Source organism: Somniosus microcephalus, unplaced genomic scaffold (genome assembly GCF_052327205.1).
Source record: "Somniosus microcephalus isolate GS21.2 unplaced genomic scaffold, FLI_Smic_1.0 unresolved_chr7, whole genome shotgun sequence".
Taxonomy (NCBI): domain Eukaryota; kingdom Metazoa; phylum Chordata; class Chondrichthyes; order Squaliformes; family Somniosidae; genus Somniosus; species Somniosus microcephalus.
This window is the reverse complement of record NW_028225185.1, coordinates 6,829,831-6,854,830: the sequence shown is the minus strand read 5'-3', so window position 1 is coordinate 6,854,830 and position 25,000 is coordinate 6,829,831. Positions and strand designations below refer to the sequence as shown.

At 55.4% G+C, this 25,000-nt stretch overlaps 1 protein-coding gene across 1 annotated transcript in view; it reads right to left on the bottom strand.

The window, feature by feature from the left end:
• LOC147086439 (high affinity nerve growth factor receptor-like) overlaps positions 1 to 25,000 on the bottom strand; it is a 65,634-nt gene that overhangs the window by 24,711 nt on the left and 15,923 nt on the right. Inside the window, 9 exon segments of the mRNA XM_085978538.1 lie at positions 730 to 906; positions 2,638 to 2,737; positions 4,293 to 4,351; positions 5,955 to 5,957; positions 9,762 to 10,088; positions 12,385 to 12,520; positions 13,898 to 14,040; positions 17,106 to 17,260; positions 20,434 to 20,502. Of these exon segments, the coding sequence (XP_085834664.1) occupies positions 730 to 906; positions 2,638 to 2,737; positions 4,293 to 4,351; positions 5,955 to 5,957; positions 9,762 to 10,088; positions 12,385 to 12,520; positions 13,898 to 14,040; positions 17,106 to 17,260; positions 20,434 to 20,483 (1,150 nt within the window). The 5' untranslated portion in view covers positions 20,484 to 20,502.

Below are 25,000 nucleotides of genomic sequence, written 5' to 3'. Positions count from 1 at the left end.
CTCCGACAGTGCGGCGCCCCCCTCAGTACCGCCCCTCCGACAGTGCGGCGCTCGATCAGTACCGCCCCTCCGACAGTGCGGCGCTGCCTCAGTACCGCCCCTCCGACAGTGCGGCGCTCCCTCAGTACTGCCCCTCCGACAGTGCGGCGCTCCCTCAGTACCGCCCCTCCGACAGTGCGGCGCTCCCTCAGTACCGCCCCTCCGACAGTGCGGCGCTCCCTCAGTACCGCCCCTCCGACAGCGCAGCGCTCCCTCAGTACCGCCCCTCCGACAGTGCGGCACTCCCTCAGTACCGCCCCTCCGACAGTGCAGCGCTCCCTCAGTACCGCCCCTCCGACAGTGCGGCGCTCCCACAGTACCGCCCCTCCGACAGTGCGGCGCTCCCTCAGTACCGCCCCTCCGACAGTGCGGCGCTCCCTCAGTACCGCCCCTCCGACAGTGCGGCGCTCCCTCAGTACCCGCCCCTCCGACAGTGCGGCGCTCCCTCAGTGCCGTCCCTCTGACAGTTTTCCCCACACCCCAATCTTAACCCTTGGGCAGTGAGGGTTCCCCTTCCCATAGGCCCAGGCTGAGATGGGCTGACCGTGGTAACAGACTGGCGGGAGTGAGGGGGCCCGCAGGCGCTCGGAAGGGACAACCCGGGACCTCCCTAATCTGTATGGTCCATGTAGGGGAAGGGTCTATGGCCCCTGCCCCGGTAACGATTAAACAGGGAGAAGGGTCTCTCACAGGGGTCTTTGTCCTTGAGGAAGCTGTTGGATTGCCAGAAGTACTGGGGGTTCTCGATGGTGTTGCTCTTCGCCCCCTCCACGCTTCCCGTCACCATGGGGCTGGAGCTGACACCCAGGTTCATGAAGTGGAGCGAGACACTGGCTTCCTCCTCGCCGCCCAGCATCTTAGTATCTCCTTCGGGACCAGGAGAGAGAAAACAAAGACGGGTCAGTCTGTTGGTTCCAGGGTGGAGGCGCCCCCTGCGCCTGTGTCAGCCCCGATAACTCATCGCCCTGCCCAGATACCCCTCACCGCCCTGCCCAGATACCCCTCACCGCCCTGCCAGATACCCCTCACCGCCCTGCCCAGATACCCCTCTGAACCCTGCCCAGATACCCCTCACCGCCCTGCCCAGATACCCCTCACCGCCCTGCCCAGATACCCCTCACCGCCCTGCCCAGATACCCCTCACCGCCCTGCCCAGATACCCCTCACCGCCCTGCCCAGATACCCCTCACCGCCCTGCCCAGATACCCCTCTGAACCCTGCCCAGATACCCCTCACCGCCCTGCCCAGATACCCCTCATCGTCCTGCCCAGATACCCCTCACCACCCTGCCCAGATACCCCTCTGAACCCTGCCCAGATAACTCATCGCCCTGCCCAGATATCCCTCTGAACCCTGCCCAGATACCCCTCACCGCCCTGCCCAGATACCCCTCACCGCCCTGCCCAGATAGCCCTCTGAACCCTGCCCAGATACCCCTCACCGCCCTGCCCAGATACCCCTCTGAACCCTACTCAAGACACCCCTCTGAACCCTGCCCAGATACCCCTCACCGCCCTGCCCAGATACCCCTCTGAACCCTGCCCAGATACCCCTCATCGCCCTGCCCAGACACCCCTCATCGCCCTGCCCAGATACCCCTCATCGCCCTGCCCAGATACCCCTCATCGCCCTGCCCAGATACCCCTCTGAACCCTGCCCAGATACCCCTCACCGCCCTGCCCAGATACCCCTCTGAACCCTGCCCAGATACCCCTCTGAACCCTGCCCAGATACCCCTCTGAACCCTGCCCAGATACCCCTCTGAACCCTGCCCAGATACCCCTCTGAACCCTGCCCAGATACCCCTCTGAACCCTGCCCAGATAACCCTCTAACTCTGCCCAGATACCCCTCTGAACCCTACTCAAGACACCCCTCTGAATCCTGCCCAGATAACCCTCTAACCCCGCCCAGATGCCCCTCTGCACCCTGCCCAGATACCCTTCTGAACCCTGCCCAGATACCCCTCTGAACCCTGCCAGACACCCTTCTGAACCCTTCCCAGGTACCCCTCTGAACACTGCCCAGATGCCCCTCTGAACCCTGCCCAGATAACCCTCTAACCCTACCCAGATAACCCTCTGAATCCTGCCCAGATATCCCTCATCGCCCTGCCCAAATACCCCTCTCCTCTTTCTAGCCCCATGAACTCTGAACCACAGATAGCCCATGAACTCTGAACCACAGATAGCCCATGAACTCTGAACCTCAGATAGCCCATGAACTCTGAACCTCAGATAGCCCATGAACTCTGAACCTCAGATAGCCCATGAAATCTGAACCTTAGATAGCCCCATGAACTCTGGACCTCAGATAACCCATGAACTCTGAACCTTAGATAGCCCCATGAACTCTGAACCACAGATAGCCCATGAACTCTGAACCTCAGATAGCCCATGAACTCTGAACCTCAGATAGCCCATGAACTCTGAACCTCAGATAGCCCATGAAATCTGAACCTTAGATAGCCCATGAACTCTGGACCTCAGATAGCCCATGAACTCTGAACCTTAGATAGCCCATGAACTCTGAACCTTAGATAGCCCCCTTCAGTACCCTTTACCCCTTCTTTACTCTTGAATAACAGTTTGGCTCTTACTGTTGCTGAACTTGGAGTTCTGCCTGTATCTGTGGAGGACCATCAGCAATAACATCAGGAACAGGGAAGCGAAGACCGCCAGCCCGACAGCCACCCAGACCTGGGAATCAAGGCAGGCACGCGGAGATTAAGGTTTGAAAAAAAAGGATTGCCCCGTGCACTGTCCCTCCCCCTCCTCCCCTGAAGCATGGCATGGCCGCGGAGAGGGTGCAGAGGAGATTTACCAGAATGGTCCCGGGGATGAGGGACTTCAGTTACATGGAGAGACTGGAGAAGCTGGGGTTGTTCTCCTTAGAGCAGAGAAGGTTAAGGGGAGATTTAATCGAGGCGTTCAAAATTACGAGGGGTTTTGATGGAGTAAATAAGGAGAAACTGTTCCCAGTGACAGGAGGGTCGGTGACCAGAGGACACAGATTGAAGATAATCGGCAAAAGAACCAGAGGGGGAGATGAGGAGAATATTTTTTACGCAGCGAGTTGTTGTGATCTGGAACGCGCTGCCTGAAAGGGCGGTGGAAGCAGATTCAATAGTAACTTTCAAAAGAGAATCGGGTAAATACTTGAAGGAAAAAAATTACAGGGCTGTGGGGAGAGAGCAGGGGGGAGTGGGACTAATTGGAGAGCTCTTTCGAAGAGCCGGCACAGGAACAATGGGCCGAATGGCCTCCTCCTGTGCGGTAAGGTCCTACGATTTAGGACAGAGGGCAGGAGGAGCTTCTCCGCACACACAGAGTTGTGAGGCTGTGGGACTCACTCCCAGGATCAGCGATCGGGGCTGAGGCCAGGTCCAGGTTCAAAATTAGGTTGGGTGAAGGCAAAGTGGGGGCGGGGGGGGGGGGGGCGGTGCGTGGAGGGGATGCAGGAACGGGGCCGGGGGGCCGGGGGGGGGGGGGAAGGTGATTGGGAGCGTTTGCTCGTGTGGGCGGCTAAACATTTTCTTATGTTCTCATGGGCATCAAGGCAATCGGGCTGGTGAGTGGAGTTGAGGTCGATGATCAGCCGTGATCTCATTGAATGGCGGAGCAGGCTCGAGGGGCCGAATGGCCGACTCCTGCTCCTATTTCTTATTTACGAAATTCCATTCACACTCGCGTTCCTCTAGATAAGAGAAGGCTGAGAGGGGATCTCACTGAAGCATACAAAATTCTTACAGGGATTGACAGGGTAGATGCGGGGAGGTTGTTTCCCCCTGGCTGTGGGGAGTCTAGAACCAGGGGGCACAGTCTCAGGATAAGGGGTCGGCCATTTAGGACTGAGATGGGGAGGAAATTCTTCACTCAGAGGGTGGTGAATCTTTGGAATTCTCTGCCCCAGTTGAGTACATTCAAGACAGATTTTTGGATTTTAAGGGAATCGAGGAATCTGGAGACAGGGCGGGAAAGTGGAGATTGAGGTCGAAGATCAGCCATGATCTCATTGACTGGCGGAGCAGGCTCGAGGGGCCGAATGGCCGACTCCCGCTCCTATTGCTTATGTTCTTAAAAGGGCCGACAGGGACTGGTCGGGACCCGTTTCCGTGTCGGGACAGCGCGGAGCGGGGGGACGGGGGGCCGGGACCCTTCTGGGGGGGTTGAGCCGCGGATTCCTCCGCGCTTCTCCGGGCGAACCCGACATCTGTCTGTTTTACGAAAGGCGAGACGTAGCTCAGCTTCTCACCGCGAAGGAAGGCTCCTCGGTCCTCGCCGTCACGTTCCTCGAGGTGTTATACTCCGTACCTGCCGGCCAAAGAGAAAGGAAGCCATCTAGTCAGAGATTAGCACCAGGCTGGCCGCCTCGCAAACTGAGGCCTTTCCCCCATTCAGTCTTTATATTGCTACCCGCTCCTCTCCCAAAGATCTCTGACTGGGGTACGAGGTCCATGGGCGTTGTCTGGCCTTCATGGCTGGATTCAAAGTCTCAGTGGGTAGCACCCTCGCCTCTGAGTCATAAGGTCGTGGGCTCGAGTCCCACTCCAGGGAGTAGAGCACAGATATCTAGGCTGACACTCCCAGTACAGTACTGAGGGAGCACAGCACTGTTGAGGGGCAGTACTGAGGGAGTGCCGCACTGTCGGAGGGGCAGTACTGAGGGAGTGCTACACTGTCGGAGGGGCAGTACTGAGGGAGCACCGCACTGTCGGAGGGGCAGTACTGAGGGAGCACCGCACTGTCGGAGGGGCAGTACTGAGGGAGCACCGCATTGTCGGAGGGGCAGTACTGAGGGAGAGTTGCACTGTCGGAGGGGCAGTACTGAGGGAGCACCGCACTGTCGGAGGGGCAGTACTGAGGGAGCGCCGCACTGTCGGAGGGGCAGTACTGAGGGAGCACCGCACTGTCGGAGGGGCAGTACTGAGGGAGCGTCGCACTGTCGGAGGGGCAGTACTGAGGGAGCACCGCACTGTCGGAGGGGCAGTACGGAGGGAGCGCCGCACTGTCGGAGGAGCAGTACTGAGGGAGCACCGCACTGTCGGAGGGGCAGTACGGAGGGAGCGCCGCACTGTCGGAGGAGCAGTACTGAGGGAGCGCCGCACTGTCGGAGGAGCAGTACTGAGGGAGCACCGCACTGTCAGAGGGGTAGTACTGAGGGAGCGCCGCACTGTCGGAGGAGCAGTACTGAGGGAGCGTCGCACTGTCGGAGGAGCAGTACTGAGGGAGCGCCGCACTGTCGGAGGGGCAATACTGAGGGAGTGCCGCACTGTCGGAGGGCCAGTACTGAGGGAGCGCCGCACTGTCGGAGGGGCAGTACTGAGGGAGCGCCACACTGTCGGAGGAGCTGTACTGAGGGAGCGCCGCACTGTCCGAGGGGCAGTACTGAGGGAGCGCCGCATTGTCGGAGGGGCAGTACTGAGGGAGAGCCGCACTGTCGGAGGGGCAGTACTGAGGGAGCGCCGCATTGTCGGAGGGGCGGTACTGAGGGAGTGCTGCACTGTCGGAGGTGCCGTCTTTTAGATGAGACGTTAAACCGAGGCCCCGTCTGCCCTCTCAGATGGACGTAAAAGATCCCATGGCCACTATTGGAAGAAGAGCAGGGGGAGTTCTCCCCGGTGTCCTGGGGCCAATATTTATCCCTCAACCAACATCACTAAAACAGATGATCTGGTCATTTATCACATCGCTGTTTGTGGGATCTTGCTGTGTGCAAATTGGCTGCCGCGTTTCCTACATTACAACAGCGACCACACTTCAAAAAAAGTACTTCATTGGCTGTAAAGCGCTTTGGGACGCCCTGAGGTGGTGAAAGGCGCTGGAGAAACGCGAGTCGGTCTTTAATGTGTAAGCCCTATGGCGCTCGCTCACTTTATATTAGAGTCACAATCCAGCCCAGTGTCTCGCTTCAGACCCGCTCTCGGGAATGCCGCACGGGGAGTGATGGACAGCGCCTGCGATTCATCGCGCACCCCCCCACCTCCCCACCCCACTCGGGGAGCTCCTGATTGCAGTCAGGCCCCCTGTGGGCAGTTGGAGGCCGCAGGGCGAGAAATAAACTCCAGGCTCCAAACAGTGCCCTGTCACTCGCTGTGCGGCAGCTGGGTCACGCCCTGCCTCCGAGCGACGCTCCTTCCCCTCCCCACCCCTCCCCTTCTTTTGCCGGAGAGCAGGAAAAAAGCAGAGGGAGCAGGTCGATCAGTGCCCCGCCACCGGTGTGAGGAGAGGCGCGCGGAGATCCCACACAGCCACTATTTGAAGAAGAGCAGGGGGGAGTTCTCCCCCGGTGTCCTGGGGCCAATATTTATGCCTCAACCCACATCACTAAAAAAAAACAGACGATCTGGTCATTGTCACGATGCTGTTTGTGGGAGCTTGCTGTGCGCAAATTTGGCTTTTCCTACATTACAACAGTGACCGCCTGTTGGTACATGAGGGAGAGAGAGAGATGCTCTGGCCTAGCAACAGTCGCGAGAGAGAGACAGGATTAGAGAACTCCCTGGCAACAGCCAGTGTTCAGGATTGAAGGGAGGCCTGGGGATGTGGGGCCATACTACGAACATCCCACCACACGCCCCTGCAACCCTCACCAGGGGATGCTGATGTGCGAGAAATGTAAACTTGTGTGCGTAAGAATCGGCCGAAGGACGATGCATTTGACCGGAGCCTGCCAAATAAGGCCGGGCCAATTCCAGTTTGATAAAGAGAATAGTGTGTATTTTTAAAAAGAGGCTTTTGCGTTAAGGAGGAAAGAAGAGAGATAAAGCTATTCAAGTTGATGCCGTGCCTGCACTCAGAACTGCTGACAAAACTCTGCTTGTAAACTTCGCTGTACTCTGAAGAAATTACACTCCGTGTTTAGATTGGTTTTTATGCTAAGGATGGATGTGAAGGCTTTAGAGAGGGTGCAGAAAAGAGTGACGAGAATGGTTCCAGGGATGAGCGACTTCAGTTGCGTGGATAGACTGGAGAAGCTGGGGTTGTTCTCCTCAGGGCAGAGAAGGTGGAGAGGAGATTCGATCGCGGTGTTCAAAATCACGAGGGTTCTGGACAGGGTAGATCGGGAGAAACTGTTCCCATTGGCAGAATGGAGTTTGCACATTCTCCCCGTGTTTGCGTGGGTTTTCTCCGGGTGCTCCGGTTTCCTCCCACAGTCCAAAGATGTGCGGGTTAGGTTGATTGGCTATGATAAATTGACCCTTAGTGTTAGGGGGATTAAATACATGGGGTTACGGGGATCAGGTGGGATATGTGTCGGTGCAGGCTCGATGGGCCGAAATGGCCTCTATCTGCACTGTGGGGTTTCTGTGATTCTGTGAAGGGTCGAGAACCAGAGGACACAGATTTAAGGTGATTGGCAGAAGAACCAAAGGCGACGTGAGGGAAAACTTTTTTACGCAGCGAGTGGTTAGGATATGGAATGCGCCGCCTGAAAGAGCGGTGGAGGCAGATTCAATCGTGGCTTTCAAAAGGGAATTGGATAAGTACCTGAAGGAAAAATATTTGCAGGGCTACGGGGAAAGGGCGGGGGGAGTGGGACTGGCTGAAGTGCTCTCGCAGAGAACCGGCATGGGCTCGACGGGCCGAACGGCCTCCTTCTGTGCTGTAACCGATCTATGATTCTGAATAAAGTGATTATAACTACAGGAGTGAATTCTGTACTTCTCAACCGAGCAACAGAAGACTCCTTAAAAACAACACGACGCTTTAAAGGAAAGGGCTTCATTGGCTGTGAAGCACTTTGGGACGTCCTGAGGCGGTGAAAGGTGCCATTGCACTCGAGAGGGTACAGAAGAGCTTTTTTTAATTCATTCACGAGATGCGGGCGTCGCTGGCAAGGCCGGCATTTATTGCCCATCCCTAGTCGCCCCTTGAGAAGGTGGTGGTGAGCCGCCTTCTTGAGCCGCTGCAGTCCGTGTGGTGAAGGTGCTCCCACAGCGCTGTTAGGGAGGGAGTTCCAGGATTTTGACCCAGCGACGATGAAGGAACGGCCCGAGATATTTCCAAGCCGAGATGGTGTGTGACTGGGAGGGGAACTTGGAGGTGGTGGTGTTCCCGTGCGCCTGCGCTTGGATTTACGAGGATGTTGCTCCCCAGGACTGGAGAATTTTAGCGATGAGGAAAGATTGGATCGGCTGGGGTTGTTTTCTTTGGAACAGAGGAGGCTGAGGGGAGATTTAATTGAGGTGTATAAAATGATGAGGGGCCCTGGATAGAGTGGACAGGAAGGGCCGATTTCCCTTAGCAGAGAGGTCAAGAACCGGGGGGGCAGAGATTGAAAGTAATTGGGAGAGGGATTAGAGGGGAGTTGAGGAGAACGTTCTTCACCCAGAGGGTGGTGGGGGTCTGGAACTCACGGCCTGAAAGGGTGGTGGAGGCAGAAACCCTCACCACATTTTAAAAGTACTTGAAATGCGGTAACTTACAGGACGATGGACCAAGAGCTGGAAAGTGGGATTAGGCTGGATAATAAAAGCAGGGAAGTCTTGCTGCAGTTATACAGGGTACTGGTGAGGCCACACCTGGAATATTGCGTACAGTTTTGGTTTCCATATTTAAGAAAAGATATACTTGCTCTCGAGGCGGTTCAGAGAAGGTTCACTCGGTTGATTCCGGAGATGAGGGGGTTGACGTATGAGGAAAGGTTGAGTAGGTTGGGCCTCTACTCATTGGAGTTCAGAAGAATGAGAGGCGATCTTATCGAAACATATAAGATTGTGAGGGGGCTTGATCGGGTGGATGCGGTGAGGATGGCAGGAATGACATATGAGGAGAGATTGGGTCGATTGGGCTTATACTCACTGGAGTTTAGAAGATTGAGAGGGGATCTCATCGAAACCTATCAAATTCTGTCAGGACTGGACAGACTAGATGCAGGAAGGCTGTTCCCGATGGCGGGGGAGTCCAGAACCAGGGGTCACAGTCTAAGGATAAGGGGTAAGCCATTTAGGACTGAGATGAGGAGGAATTTCTTCACCCAGAGAGTGGTGAACCTGTGGAATTCTCTACCACAGAAGGCAGTAGAGGCCAATTCATTAAATATATTCAAGAAAGAGTTGGATATATTTCTTAAGGCTAAAGGGATCAAGGGGTATGGGGAGAAGGCAGGGACTGGATACTGAATTTGGATGATCAGCCATGATCTCATTGAATGGCGGAGCAGGCTCGAGGGGCCGAATGGCCTACTCCTGCTCCTATCTTCTATGTTTCTATGTTTCCACTGATGGGTGAGACTAGAACTAGGAGGCATAATCTTAGAATAAGGGACTGCCCTTTCAAAACTGAGATGAGGAGAAACTTCTTCACTCCGAGGGTAGTAAATCTATGGAATTTGCTACCCCAGAGAGCTGTGGAAGCTGCGACATTAAATAAATTTAAAACGGAGATAGACAGTTTCCTAGCTGATAAGGGAATTAGGGGTTACGGGGAGCGGGCAGGGAAGTGGACGTGAGTCTAGGTTCGGATCAGCCATGATCCTATTGAATGGCGGAGCAGGCCCGAGGGGCCGTATGGCCTACTCCTGCTCCAACTTCTTATGTTCTTATGACTCTTTGTCGGCCGGCACGGACACGATGGGCCGAATAGCCTCCTCCTGTGCCGTGAATTTCTATGATTCTATGAAAGGCGCTGTAGAAATGCGAGTTAATTCATTCTTTCCTCTTTGCCCGTGTGGGGGGGGTCGGGTGCGAGGCGCAGCGTTCCTGAGGTTGGCCTCACTGACCTGGCTTGGTGGGCTCGATTTGGCAGATGTCCACGGGGCCGGTCATGAAGTAGCCGGCCGCCGTCCGCCGGTCGGCGCCCAGCTCGTTCTCCACCACCAGCGTGTAGTTGCCGTTGTTGCAGTGGGTGGGGCTGGCGAGCTCCAGGCAGCCGTGGATCTCGTTGGGGGCCTCCTCGTAGATGGCGGTCCAGCTGATGCGGTTGTCGGGCAGCTCCAGCGAGTCGTAGATCCAGCGGGTGGCGGGCCGTGGGTTGCCCCGCACCACGAACGAGAAGCACCAGTTGTGGTGGTTGACGGCGTCGGACAGTTGCAGGATCTCCGGCTTGTCTGCGGGAGGGGTGGACGGAGAAGGTCAGATCGTCCTCCCCTGGAGTGAGGGACTGAGGGGGAAGGAGGAGGAGAAGGAGGAGCTCGGGCAGGTTCAGGCTGCGGGACTGATCCAAAAGAGGAATAGTCCGGGAAAGAGCGGGGGGGGAACACTGCGAGACCGTCAGGGGACTGGGACACAACTCCCCACCAGACCGCCAGCCATGGGATCCAACTCCCCACCAGACCAGCAGGGAACTGGGACACAACTCCCCACCAGACTACCAGCCACTGGGATCCAACTCCCCACCAGCCCGCCAGCCACTGGGATCCAACTCAAGCAGACCAGCAGGGAACTGGGACACAACTCCCCACCAGACCTCCAGCCATGGGATCCAACTCCCCAGCAGGCCAGCAGGGAACTGGGACACAACTCCCCACCAGACCAGCAGGGAACTGGGGTCCAACTCCCCACCAGACCAGCAGGGAACTGGGATCCAACTCCCCACCAGACCGCCAACCAACTGGGATCCAACTCCCCACCAGACCAGCAGGGAACTGGGATCCAACTCCCCACCAGTCCGCCAACCAACTGGGATCCAACTCCCCACCAGTCTGCCAACCAACTGGGATCCAACTCCCCACCAGACCAGCAGGGAACTGGGATCCAACTCCCCACCAGTCCGCCAACCAACTGGGATCCAACTCCCCACCAGCCCGCCAACCAACTGGGATCCAACTCCCCACCAGCCCGCCAACCAACTGGGATCCAACTCCCCACCAGTCCGCCAACCAACTGGGATCCAACTCCCCACCAGTCCGCCAACCAACTGGGATCCAACTCCCCACCAGTCCGCCAACCAACTGGGATCCAACTCCCCACCAGCCCGCCAACCAACTGGGATCCAACTCCCCACCAGACTACCAGCCAGTGGGATCCAACTCCCCACCAGACTACCAGCCAGTGGGATCCAACTCCCCACTGGACCATCAGGGACTTCAGTCCCACCTCCACAGCAGGACCTCAGATCCACCAGGGAGCTGGGAGCCAACTCCCCAGTGAAACCCTGGCAGATTAGCATTGAAGCCAGCTGACGAGCCTGCAATGGGCTTGCTCAGCGCAGGCCGGAGGGAGAGCCTGGGCCCTTCCTGCCCTGAGGGGGTCGGTCCCACATCGAGTGGGCGGGCGAAGCCCTGAGGAATTCACTCCTAGTTAAATCAAAGTTTCTGTTTTAGAAAGCTGTAGATTGTAGGAGGGTGGGAAGAGGGAGAGAAGGTTGGGACCTTGGGAAAGAACGAGCTGGAGGAGGAGACGGAGCGATTCTCGGTTTCAACACAGCCAGGGTGCAAGGGAAGAGGGAGCGTGAGTAAGGTGGGGGATTTGGAGCAGAGGATGGTTCAGAGAGGTAGAGACAGAGAGAGAGAGGGACAGAGAGAGAGAGAGTGAGAGCGAGACAGAGAGAGAGAGAGAAAGAGAGAGAGAAAGAGACAGAGAAGAGAGAGAGAGAAAAGAGAGAGAGACAGAGAGAGTGAGAGAGACAGAGAGAAAGACAGGGAGAGAGAGGCAGAGAGAGAGAGAGAGAGAGACAGAGAGAGAGAGAGAGAGAGGGAGAGAGACAGAGAGAGAGAGTGAGAGCGAGACAGAGAGAGAGAGGCAGAGAGAGAGAGAGAGAGAGACAGAGAGAGAGGGAGAGACAGAGAGAGTGACAGAGAGAGACAGAGTGAGAGAGAGAGACAGAGAAAGAGAGACAAAGAGAGAGAGACAGAGAGAGACAGAGAGAGAGAGACAGAGACAGGAGAGGGTGACAGGAGAGAGAGAGAGACAGAGAGACAGAGTCAGGAGAGAGACAGAGCGAGAGAGAGAGAGGGAGAGACAGAGAGAGTGACAGAGAGAGACAGAGTGAGAGAGAGAGACAGAGAAAGAGAGACAAAGAGAGAGAGAGAGAGAGAGAGAGACAGAGAGAGACAGAGAGAGAGAGACAGAGACAGGAGAGGGTGACGGGAGAGAGAGAGAGACAGAGAGACAGAGTTAGGAGAGAGACAGAGAGCGAAAGTGAGAGTGAGAGAGACAGAGAGAGAAAGAGAGAGTGAGAGACAAGAGAGGGTGACGGGAGAGAGAGAGACACAGAGAGAGACAGAGACAGGAGAGGGTGACGGGAGAGAGAGAGAGAGAGACAGAGAGAGACACACAGAGAGAGACAGAGACAGGAGAGGGTGACGGGAGAGAGAGAATGAGAGACAGGAGAGGGTGACGGGAGAGAGAGAGTGAGGGAGACAGGCGAGGTACCGGGGAGCCCTGGAGAAAGGTTGAGCTTACACAGCACCGAGAGGGTGATCGAGACTTCGATGGGTCCCACCAGGTTCTCAGCCCTGCAGGTCAGGTTGCTGCCATTCTCCTCGGGTACAATGCGGAGCAGTCTGAGGACCATCTCCTGAGGGTTCTCCTCGTCCACCTGAAGGGCACAGACAGGTGAAGCAATCACTCGAACATACGGGGAAGTGTGCCCGTACCCCTCTAACCCTCTCACACTCCTCGACGGATCCAGGAAACACTCTTCTGCTAACAGGCGACCCCGCTCTCAGCTCTCTGCCTGGGGAGGACGTGAACCTTGACTCAAAAGCTTGAATCCAACTTGTACATAAGATATAGGAGCAGGAGTCGGCCATTCGGCCCCTCGAGCCTGCTCCGCCATTCAATGAGATCATGGCTGATCATCCATCTCAACTCCACCTTCCTGCCCGATCCCCGTATCCCTCGATTCCCCGAGAGTCCAAAAATCTCTCGATCTCAGTCTTGAATCTACTCAACGACTGAGCCTCCACAGCCCTCTGGGGCAGAGAATTCCAAAGATTCACCGCCCTCTGAGTGAAGAAATTCCTCCTCATCTCAGTCCTCAATGGCCGACCCCTTATCCTGAGCATTTTGCAAAGTGGAAGTATCTCACGAGGCCGTGTGGTTGAGTTTTTTTTATAGTCATTCACGGGATGTGGGCGTCGCTGGCAAGGCCCAGCATTTATTGCCCATCCCTAGTTGCCCCTTGAGAAGGTGGTGGTGAGCCGCCTTCTTGAACCGCTGCAGTCCCGTGTGGTGAAGGTACTCACACGGCGCTGACTTTGTGGTACAACTGATCGACTCACTGGACCATTTCAGAGGCCAGTTAAGAATCAACCACATTTGCTGTGGGTCTGGAATCACATATCGGCCAGACTGGGTAAGGGCAGTAGATTTCCTTCCCTGAAAGACATTATTGAACCAGATGAGTTTTTACAACAATCATGGTCACTGTTACTGATACTGATACTAGCATTTTATTCCAGATTTATTTAATTAGCTGAATTTAAATTCCCCAGCTGCCGTGAGTGGGATCTGAACTCACGTCTCATGGATTAATTAGTCCAGGCCTCTGGATTACTAGCTCAAGTAACATAACCACTGTGCTACTGCTCCCCAATTACACAATTGAGCTTAATGCCATTGGACTGGATGGAGTAGGGAAGGATGGAAGGGCTGGGTAGAATCGGCCCGGGTTCCTGCTCCCAGCACGTGTCCAGTACGCTCTGGTGGAACAGCCACCTGTCAGGTGAGGGCAGGACCTAGCTCGGCGAGCGGGGATCCCCACCAGTGGTTCAGTACTCTGCGGACCCTCAATGCTTGGGCTCGTGCATGAAGTAAAAGGAGGTGGGCCTGCACCTCCAAGGAGCCTCCGTACCCCAACCCCCCACCCCGGCGAGAGGCAGCGCTGACCAGGGTGAAGGGTTACCGCCGATCTTCTCAGCCCTACAAGCTCCGCCACACCCCCCCACATGGAGACGCGGTGCCTCCGCATTACCTCGACGGAGTGATTGGACTTCAGGTCTGTGAGGATCCACCTCACGGATGGGCGGGGCATCCCCGAGGCGTTGCACCAGAGCGTCAGGTTCTCGCCTTCCTTCACGGTCACGTTCTCCAGGCTTATGCTGGCCTTGGCCAAATCTGCAAGGCACGGGAAAGGTCACGGTAAAGGTCACGGTAATGGTCATGGTAAAGGTCACGGTAAAGCTCACGGTAAAGCTCATGGTAAAGGTTGACATGAATCAACTGAGCGGCCTGCGGGTGGCGCTGTCCAGGGAGAGTATAAATACTCGGGCATGGGCCCAGCTTGCGCAGGACATTCTTAACAGGAACTATTGAAGGACGCAACTAGACCTCCATGTTGTAAAACAGTTGATTAAAGCTTTGTTTAACGTTTAGATCAAGTGCTGAGTAGTTTTCTTACATCAAAGGTCATGGGAACATCGAGCCTGCTCCGCCATTCAATAAGATCACGGCTGATCTTCGACCTCAACTCCACTTTCCCCGCCCGATCCCCATATTCCAAACTTCCCTGGATTCTGGAATGGTCCCAGCGGATTAGGAAAACCGCAAATGTGACGCCACTATTGAAGAAAGGAGGGAGACAGAAAGCAGGAAACTATAGGCCAGTTAGCCTAACATCTGTCATTGGGAAAATGCTGGAATCCATTATTGAGGAGGTAATAGCAGGACATTTAGAAAATCATAAGACAATCAAGCAGAGTCAGCATGGTTTTATGAAAGGGAAATCATGTTTGACAAATTTACTGGAGTTCTTTGAGGATGTAATGAGCAGGGTGGATAAAGGGGAACCAGTAGATGTGGTGTATTTGGATTCCCAGAAGGCATTCGATAAGGTGCCATATAAAAGGTTACTACACAAGATAAGGGCTCACGGCGTTGGGGGTAATATATTGACATGGATAGAGGATTGGCTAACTAACAGAAAGCAGAGAGTCGGGATAAATGGGTCATTTTCCGGTTGGCAAACGGTAACTAGTGGGGTGCTGCAGGGATCGGTGCTGGGGCCGCAACTATTTACAATCTATATTAATGACTTGGATGAAGGGACCGAGTGTAATGTAGCCACATTTGCTGATGATACAAAGATGGGTGGGAAAGCAAGTTGTGCGGAGGACACAGAGTCTGCCAAGGGGTATAGAGAGGTTAAGTGAGTGGGCAAAAAATTTGGCAGATGGAGTATAATGTGGGAAAATGTGAGGTTATCCACTTTGGTAGGAAGAATAGAAAAGCAAAATATTATTTAAATGGAGAGAGATTACAGAATGCTGCGGTACAGAGGGATCTGGGGGTCCTCTACATGAAACACAAAAAGTTAGCCTGCAGGTACAGCAAATAATTAGGAATGCAAATGGAATGTTGGCCTTTATTGCCAAGGGGGTTGGAGTATAAAAGTAGGGAAGTCCTGTTACAACTGTACAGGGCGTTGGCGAGACCACACCTGGAGTACTGCGTACAGTTTTGGTCTCCTTATTTAAGGAAGGATATACTTGTATTGGAGGCAGTTCAGAGAAGGTTCACGAGGTTGATTCCTGAGATGAAGGGGATGTCTTATGAGGAAAGGTTGAGCAGGTTGGGCCGATACTCATTGGAGTTTAGAAGAATGAGAGGGGATCTTATTTAAACATATAAGATACTGAGGGAGCTCGACAAGGTAGATGCAGAGAGGATGTTTCCCCTCGTGGGGGAATCTAGAACTAGGGGGCATAGTTTCAGGATAAGGGGTTGTCTATTTAAGACTGAGATGAGGAGGAATTTCTTCTCTCAGAGGGTCGTGAATCTGTGGAATTCTCTTCCCCAGAGAGCTGTGGAGGCTGGGTCAGTGAATATATTTAAGGTGGAGAGAGACAGATTTTTGAACGATAAGGGAGTCGAGGGTTATGGGGAGCGAGCGGGAAGTGGAGTTGAGGTCGATGATCAGCCATGATCTCATTGAATGGCGGAGCAGGCTCGAGGGGCCGAATGGCCGACTCCCGCTCCTATTGTCTTATGTTCTTATCCCTCGATTCCCCTAGAGTCCAAAAATCTATCGATCTCAGCCTTGAATATACTCAACGACTGAGCCTCCACAGCCCTCTGGGGCAGAGAATTCCAAAGATTCACCGCCCTCTGAGTGAAGAAATTCCTCCTCATCTCAGTCCTCAATGGCCGACCCCTTATCCTGAGACTGTGACCCCTGGTTCTAGACACTCCAGTCAGGGGGAAAACAGCCTCTCAGCATCGACCCTGTCAATCCCCCTCAGAATCTGATATGTTTCAATGAGATCACCTCTCATTCTTCTAAACTCCAGAGAGTATCGGCCCATTCTACACAATCTCTCCTCATAGGACAGCCCTCTCATCCCAGGAATCAATCTAGTGAACCTTCACTCCGCCGCTTCTAAGGCGAGTATATCCTTCCTTAGATAAGGAGACTAAAACTGTACACAGTACTCCAGACAGGAGTACAGTCAAAAAAGTCCTTCATTGGCTGTGAAGCGCTTTGGGACGTCCTGAGATAGAAACATCGAAAAATAGGAGCAGGAGTCGGCCATTCGGCCCCTCGAGCCTGCTCCGCCATTCAATAGGATCATGGCTGATCCTCTCTCTCAATACCATATTCCTGCTCTCTCCCCATAGTTGGTTGGGGTTGATGTAAGAAAACTCACTAATCACTTGGTTTGAGTATAAAACAAGGCTTTAATCAACTGTTTCACAACCATGAGATTCTAATTACATCACTAGTTCCTGGTTACAAAAACGTCCTGAGCAAGCTGGGCCCACGCCCGAGTATTTATACTCCTTGGACGGCGCCACCAGCTGGCCGCCCAGTGTTACTTCATGAGTCATTTCTTCATGAATGATAAGAATTATGACAGGCGCTATAGAAATGCAAGGTCGTTCTTTTCTGTTTCTTTTCAGCCACACCTTTCCCGGGGAAGGGGGTCTTTCCATCTGATGAGCGCCCCCCACCCCGACCCCACCCCCATCTCTTGTGCCCCTGTGGACGGGAACTGATCACAAACTCAGCAACCCCCTGCCACACCACCCCCCCCGCCCTATGGCGAGGGAAGAACTCTCACACACACGACCGTCACAGCCCTAAGCCCACACTCTCACACACACACACATACATACACCTCCTGATGGCCAGTTCCTGAGTACGGTTGATTTAAGCCCCAGGTGGGGGCGGGCTGGATGCTTACCGCAGTCTGGGACCTGCATGGCCTCCAGCGGGATGGCACTGTCGTTCAGCCAGCAGACCAAGCTCTGGTTGCCCAGCGCTGCCCTTCCGTTCTCCTGCCACACCTGCAGCCAGAGAATCTCACAGGAGCAGCTGAAGATATTCCCAACGAGGACTCTAGGGAAGAGGAAGGCGGAGTCAGCGGAAATCTCAAGGGATAGGATCTGTGCACTTCCGTGTGTGTGAGAGAGTGTGAGAGATAGTGTGTGAGAGAGAGAGTGTGAGAGAGAGAGTGTGTGAGAGAGAGTGAGAGAGAGTGTGAGAGAGAGTGTGTGAGAGAGAGAGTGTGAGAGAGTGTGTGAGAGAGAGTGAGAGAGTGTGAGAGATAGAGTGTGTGAGAGAGAGTGAGAGAGAGTGTGAGAGAGAGTGTGTGAGAGAGAGTGTGAGAGAGAGAGTGAGAGAGAGTGTGAGAGAGAGAGTGAGAGAGAGTGTGTGAGAGTGAGAGAGAGTGTGAGAGAGTGTGAGAGAGAGTGTGTGAGAGAGAGAGTGTGAGAGAGAGTGAGAGAGTGAGAGAGAGAGTGTGTGAGAGAGAGTGAGAGAGAGAGTGTGAGAGAGAGTGTGTGAGAGAGAGTGTGAGAGAGAGTGTGAGAGAGTGTGTGAGAGAGAGTGAGAGAGAGAGTGTGAGAGAGAGTGTGAGAGAGAGAGTGTGAGAGAGTGTGTGAGAGAGAGTGTGAGAGAGAGAGTGTGAGAGAGTGTGTGAGAGAGAGTGAGAGAGAGAGTGAGAGAGAGTGTGAGAGAGAGTGTGAGAGAGTGTGTGAGAGAGAGTGAGAGAGAGAGTGAGAGAGAGAGTGTGAGAGAGAGTGTGAGAGAGAGTGAGAGAGTGTGAGAGAGTGTGAGAGAGAGTGTGTGAGAGAGTGTGAGAGAGAGAGTGTGAGAGAGAGTGTGAGAGAGTGTGTATAACACTGTATAACACTGGCGGCACACTATGTTACAGCTTGCCATGAACAGAGGGACAACCAGTAAACTAAGAAAAGAATATATATAAACAATGCGAATGTATATTTATACACTCAGGGATATACCTGTTTATACACTGTATGAATAGAACTGCGTTTATGTGCTAAACCATAAATGTATTTTGATGCTTTGGCAACATAAGATGTAACTTATCATGCCAATAAAGCGATTTGAATTGTGAATTGTGAATTGTGTGAGAGTGTGAGAGAGAGTGTGAGAGTGTGAGAGAGAGTGAGTGTGAGAGAGAGTGTGAGAGAGTGTGAGAGAGTGTGAGAGAGTGTGTGAGAGAGAGTGTGAGAGAGAGTGTGAGAGAGTGTGTGAGAGAGAGTGAGAGAGAGAGTGTGAGAGAGAGTGTGAGAGAGAGAGTGTGAGAGAGTGTGAGAGAGAGTGTGTGAGAGAGTGTGAGAGAGTGTGAGAGAGAGTGTGAGAGAGAGTGTGAGAGAGAGTGTGAGAGAGAGAGTGTGTGAGAGAGTGTGAGAGAGTGTGTGAGAGTGTGAGAGAGAGTGAGTGTGAGAGAGAGTGAGTGTGAGAGAGAGAGTGTGAGAGAGTGTGAGAGAGTGTGTGAGAGAGAGAGTGAGAGAGAGAGAGTGTGAGAGAGTGTGAGAGAGAGAGTGAGAGAGAGTGTGTGAGAGAGTGTGAGAGAGTGTGTGAGAGAGAGAGTGAGAGAGAGAGAGACAGTGTGAGAGAGAGTGTGAGAGAGAGTGTGTGAGAGAGTGTGAGAGAGTGTGAGAGAGAGTGTGAGAGAGTGTGTGAGAGTGTGAGAGAGAGTGTGAGAGAGAGAGTGTGAGAGAGAGAGTGTGAGAGAGAGTGTGAGAGTGTGAGAGAGTGTGTGAGAGAGAGAGTGTGAGAGAGAGAGAGAGACAGTGTGAGAGAGAGTGTGTGAGAGAGTGTGAGAGAGAGAGTGTGAGAGAGAGTGTGTGAGAGTGTGAGAGAGAGTGTGAGAGAGAGAGTGTGAGAGAGAGAGTGTGAGAGAGAGTGTGAGAGTGTGAGAGAGTGTGTGAGAGAGAGAGTGTGAGAGAGAGAGAGACAGTGTGAGAGAGAGTGTGTGAGAGAGTGTGAGAGAGTGTGAGAGAGTGTGAGAGAGAGTGTGAGAGAGTGTGTGAGAGAGAGAGTGTGAGAGAGAGTGTGAGAGAGAGTGAGAGAGTGTGTGAGAGAGAGAGTGTGAGAGAGTGTGTGAGAGAGAGAGAGTGTGAGAGAGTGTGTGAGAGAGTGTGAGAGAGAGTGTGAGAGAGAGAGTGTGAGAGAGTGTGTGAGAGAGAGAGTGTGAGAGAGTGTGTGAGAGAGAGAGTGTGAGAGAGTGTGAGTGTGAGAGAGTATGAGAGAGTGTGTGAGAGAGAGAGTGTGAGAGAGAGAGAGAGACAGTGTGAGAGAGAGAGTGAGAGAGTGTGTGAGAGAGTGTGAGTGTGAGAGAGTGTGAGAGAGTGTGTGAGAGAGTGTGAGAGAGTGAGAGAGAGACAGTGTGAGAGAGTGTGTGAGAGAGAGAGTGTGAGAGAGAGAGAGAGACAGTGTGAGAGAGAGTGTGAGAGAGAGTGTGAGAGAGTGTGAGAGAGTGTGTGAGAGAGTGTGAGAGAGTGAGAGTGAGACAGTGTGAGAGAGTGTGAGTGTGAGAGAGTGTGTGAGAGAGTGTGAGAGAGAGAGAGAGAGACAGTGTGAGAGAGTGTGAGTGTGAGAGAGTGTGAGAGAGAGTGAGAGTGAGAGAGTGTGAGAGTGTGAGAGAGTGTGAGAGAGAGTGAGAGTGAGAGAGTGTGAGAGAGAGTGAGTGTGAGAGAGTGTGAGAGAGAGTGAGAGTGAGAGAGTGTGAGAGAGTGTGAGAGAAAGAGTGTGAGAGAGAGAGAGAGAGTGTGTGTGAGAGTAGGATAGAGAGAGAGTGTGAGAGAGAGAGTGTGAGGGAGTGTGTGAGAGTGTGAGAGAGAGAGAGTGAGAGACAGTGAGAGAGTGTGTGTGAGAGAGAGAGAGTGTGAGAGTGTGTGTGGATGAGTGCGTGATGTGTGGTGTGTGTCGCTGTGTTTGGGTGTAGGCGCGTGTGTGGTGTATAATCACAGACTGTCAGTCACTGGGCAATGGAGCCAGACAGTCCATGAACCTCGTGGTGGTTGTTTGGGAGTTATGATCTCCCGAACTCCGCTCCAGCCATAGTCCATGTCGGATTATTCTACCACGGACTCTCCCAGCAGTCCCACTCCACCCAGACTCCATGGGGTCATCTTGGCTTTCGGCAATTGTGTAAAGCGGGTGATAGCGAATCGGCTGCCCGTTTTACAACGCTCCCCATTTTTAGTTCCTGTAAAGCCAACAACAGTCTGGGAAAATTTTGGGATGCCAGTTATACTCACAGCTCCATGAGGTGAAGGGATGCGAAGGACTTCCAGGATAGGGTGGACATGGCATTCGACGACAGGTTTCTGAGGGTTAAAATAAAGGATATTTATCTGAAAACTGTGGCCCTCCCATCAAACAACAAACACGGTCCTCTGTATCGTCAAAGAACCGGAGCTTTAGTAAACCATTCAGGCCTGTACCCTCCCTGGGGCCTGTACTGTCCCTGGGGCCTGTACCCTCCCTGGGGCCTGTACTCTCCCTGGGGCCTGTACTCTCCCTGGGGCCTTGTTCCGTCCCTGGGGCCTGTACCGTCCCTGGGGCCTGTACTGTCCCTGGGGCCTGTACCCTCCCGGGGGCCTGTACCGTCCCTGGGGCCTGTACTCTCCCTGGGGCCTTGTACCATCCCTGGGGCCTGTACCGTCCCTGGGGCCTGTACTGTCCCTGGGGCCTGTACCCTCCCTGGGGCCTGTACTATCCCTGGGGCCTGTACCCACCCTGGGGCCTGTACTCTCCCTGGGGCCTGTACCGTCCCTGGGGCCCGTATCGTCCCTGGGGCCTGTACTCTCCCTGGGGCCTTGTACCATCCCTGGGGCCTGTACTCTCCCTGGGGCCTGTACTCTCCCTGGGGCCTGTACTGTCCCTGGGGCCTGTACTGTCCCTGGGGCCTTGTACCGTCCCTGGGGGCCTGTACTCTCCCTGGGGCCTGTACCCTCCCTGGGGCCTGTACTGACCCTGCGGCCTGTACCCTCCCTGGGGCCTGTACCGTCCCTGGGGCCTGTACCCTCCCTGGGGCCCTGTACCCTCCCTGGGCCTGTACTCTCCCTGGGGCCTGTACTCTCCCTGGGGCCTGTACTCTCCCTGGGGCCTGTACTCTCCCTGGGGCCTGTACTCTCCCTGGGGCCGGTACCGTCCCTGGGGCCTGTACTGTCCCTGGGGCCTGTACTCTCCCTGGGGCCTGTACTGTCCCTGGGGCCTGTACTCTCCCTGGGGCCTGTACCGTCCCTGGGGGCCTGTACTCTCCCTGGGGCCTGTACCATCCCTGGGGCCTGTACCATCCCTGGGGCCTGTACTGTCCCTGGGGCCTTGTACCGTCCCTGGGGCCTGTACCGTCCCTGGGGCCTGTACTGTCCCTGGGGGCCTGTACCGTCCCTGGGGCCTGTACCATTCCTGGGACCAGTACTCTCCCTGGGGGCCTGTACTCTCCCTGGGGGCCTGTACTCTCCCTGGGGCCCGTACTGTCCCTGGGACCAGTACTCTCCCTGGGGCCCTGTACTGTCCCTGGGGGCCTGTACCGTCCCTGGGACCAGTACTCTCCCTGGGGGCCTGTACTGTCCCTGGGGCCTTGTACCCTCCCTGGGACCTGTTCTGACCCTGGGGCCTGTACTCTCCCTGGGACCTGTACCGTCCCTGGGGCCTGTACTCTCCCTGGGGGCCTGTACTGTCCCTGGGGGCCTGTACCGTCCCTGGGGCCTGTACTGTCCCTGGGACCAGTACTCTCCCTGGGGGCCTGTACTCTCCCTGGGGGCCTGTACTCTCCCTGGGGCCTGTACTGTCCCTGGGACCAGTACTCTCCCTGGGGGCCTGTACTGTCCCTGGGGGCCTGTACCGTCCCTGGGGCCTGTACCGTCCCTGGGGCCTGTACCGTCCCTGGGACCAGTACTGTCCCTGGGGCCAGTACTCTCCCTGGGGGCCTGTACCGTCCCTGGGGCCTGTACCGTCCCTGGGCCTTGTACCGTCCCTGGGGCCTGTACCATCCCTGGGGCCTGTACCGTCCCTGGGGCCTGTACCGTCCCTGGGGCCCTGTACCGTCCCTGGGACCTGTACCGTCCCTGGGGCCTGTACCGTCCCTGGGGCCTTGTACCGTCCCTGGGGCCTTGTACCGTCCCTGGGGCCTTGTACCGTCCCTGGGGCCTGTACCGTCCCTGGGGGCCTGTACCGTCCCTGGGCCTTGTACCGTCCCTGGGGCCTGTACCGTCCCTGGGGCCTGTACCCTCCCTGAGGCCCTGTACCGTCCCTGGGACCTGTACCCTCCCTGGGGCCCTGTACCCTCCCTGGGGCCTGTACCGTCCCTGGGGCCTGTACCCTCCCTGCGGCCTGTACCCTCCCTGGGGCCTGTACTCTCCCTGGGGCCTGTACTCTCCCTGGGGCCTGTACCGTCCCTGGGGCCTTGTACCGTCCCTGGGACCTGTACCGTCCCTGGGGCCTTGTACCGTCCCTGGGGCCTGTACACTCCCTGGGGCCTGTACCGTCCCTGGGGCCTGTACCCTCCCTGGGGCCTGTACCCTCCCTGGGGGCCTGTACTGTCCCTGGGGCCTGTACCCTCCCTGGGGCCTTGTACCGTCCCTGGGACCTGTACTGTCCCTGGGGCCTTGTACCCTCCCTGGGGCCTTGTACCCTCCCTGGGGCCTGTACTCTCCCTGGGGCCTGTACCGTCCCTGGGGCCTGTACCGTCCCTGGGGCCTGTACCCTCCCTGGGGCCTGTACCGTCCCTGGGACCTGTACTGTCCCTGGGGCCTTGTACCATCCCTGGGGCCTGTACCCTCCCTGGGGCCTTGTACCATCCCTGGGGCCTGTACCCTCCCTGGGGCCTGTACCCTCCCTGGGGCCTGTACCCTCCCTGGGGGGCCTGTGCTGTATCTGGGGCCTGTACCGTCCCTGGGGCCTGTACTCTCCCTGGGCCTGTACCGTCCCTGGGGCCTGTACCGTCCCTGGGGCCTGTACTCTCCCTGGGGCCTGTACCGTCCCTGGGGCCTGTACCGTCCCTGGGGCCTGTACCGTCCCTGGGGCCTGTACTGTCCCTGGGGCCTGTACTCTCCCTGGGGCCTGTACCATCCCTGGGGCCTGTGCCATCCCTGGGGCCTGTGCCGTCCCTGGGGCCTGTGCCGTCCCTGGGGCCCTGTACCGTCCCTGGGGCCTGTACCGTCCCTGGGGCCTGTACTGTCCCTGGGGCCTGTACCCTCCCTGGGGGCCTGTACCCTCCCTGGGCCTGTACCCTCCCTGGGGCCTGTACCCTCCCTGGGGGCTTGTACCGTCCCTGGGCCTGTACTCTCCCTGGGGGCCTGTACCCTCCCTGGGGCCTGTACCGTCCCTGGGGCCTGTACCGTCCCTGGGGCCTGTACTCTCCCTGGGGCCTGTACCGTCCCTGGGGGCCTGTACCGTCCCTGGGGCCTGTACCGTCCCTGGGGGCCTGTACCGTCCCTGGAGCCTGTACTATCCCTGGGGCCTGTACTCTCCCTGGGGGCCTGTACTCTCCCTGGGGCCTGTACCGTCCCTGGGGCCTGTACTGTCCCTGGGGCCTGTACCCTCCCTGGGGCCTTGTACCGTCCCTGGGGCCTGTACCGTCCCTGGGGCCTGTACTCTCCCTGGGGCCTGTACTGTATCTGGGGCCTGTACTCTCCCTGGGGGCCTGTACCCTCCCTGGGGCCTGTCCCCTCCCTGGGGCCTTGTACCATCCCTGGGGCCTGTACCCTCCCTGGGGCCTGTACTATCCCTGGGGCCTTGTACCATCCCTGGGGCCTGTACTGTCCCTGGGGCCTTGTACCATCCCTGGGGATTGTGCTCTCCCTGGGGGCCTGTACTGTCCCTGGGGCCTGTACTATCCCTGGGGCCTTGTACCCTCCCTGGGGTCTGTACTCTCCCTGGGGTCCTGTACTGTCCCTGGGGCCCTATACTGAGAGAGGTATAGATTGAGAGAAATAAAGCGAAAGAGAGGGATATAGATAGAAAGAAAAACAAAGAGAAACAGTTAGAGGCAGAGAGACACAGATCGATAGACAGTGACAGAGGGATCAATAGAGAGAGATAAAGAGATGGAGACAGACAGATAGATAGAGAGATAGTGATAGATAGCTAGATAGATAGATAGAGATAGTTAGATAGATAGAGCCAGACAGATAGACAGATAGACTGATAGTGATAGAGATATGACAGATAGATAGATAGATAGATAGATAGAGATAGATAGATAGATAGATAGATAGATAGATAGAGAGATAGATCGATAGAGAGATAGATAGAGAAATAGATAGATAGATAGATAGATAGACAGATAAATAGATAGACAGATAGATAGATAGTTAGATAGATAGAGAGATAGATAGATAGATAGACAGACAAATAGATAGACAGATAGATAGATAGTTAGATAGATAGAGAGATAGATAGAGAGATAGATAGTGGTGTGGCTAGAGGAATGGTGCAAGGGGGAGGGATTCAAATTCCTTCGACATTGGAACCGGTTCTGGGAGAGGCGGGACCAGTACAAACGGGACGGTTTGCACCTGGGCAGGGCCGGGGTTGATGTCCTAGGGGGAGTGTTTGCTAGTGCTGTTGGGGAGGGTTTAAACTAAAGTGGCAGGGGTTGGGAACCTGAGCAGGGAGACAGAGGAAAGGGAAACAAGGAAAAAAGCAAAAGACAGGAAGGAGAAAAACAAAATTAGAAGGCAAAGAACTCAACGGTTTAAATCAAACATGGTCACAGTAAATAATAATTCATGTAGGTCTGAGAGCGTTAAAAAAACAAGCCTGAAGGCTTTGTGTCTTAATGCAAGGAGCATTCGGAACAAGGTGGATGAATTAGCT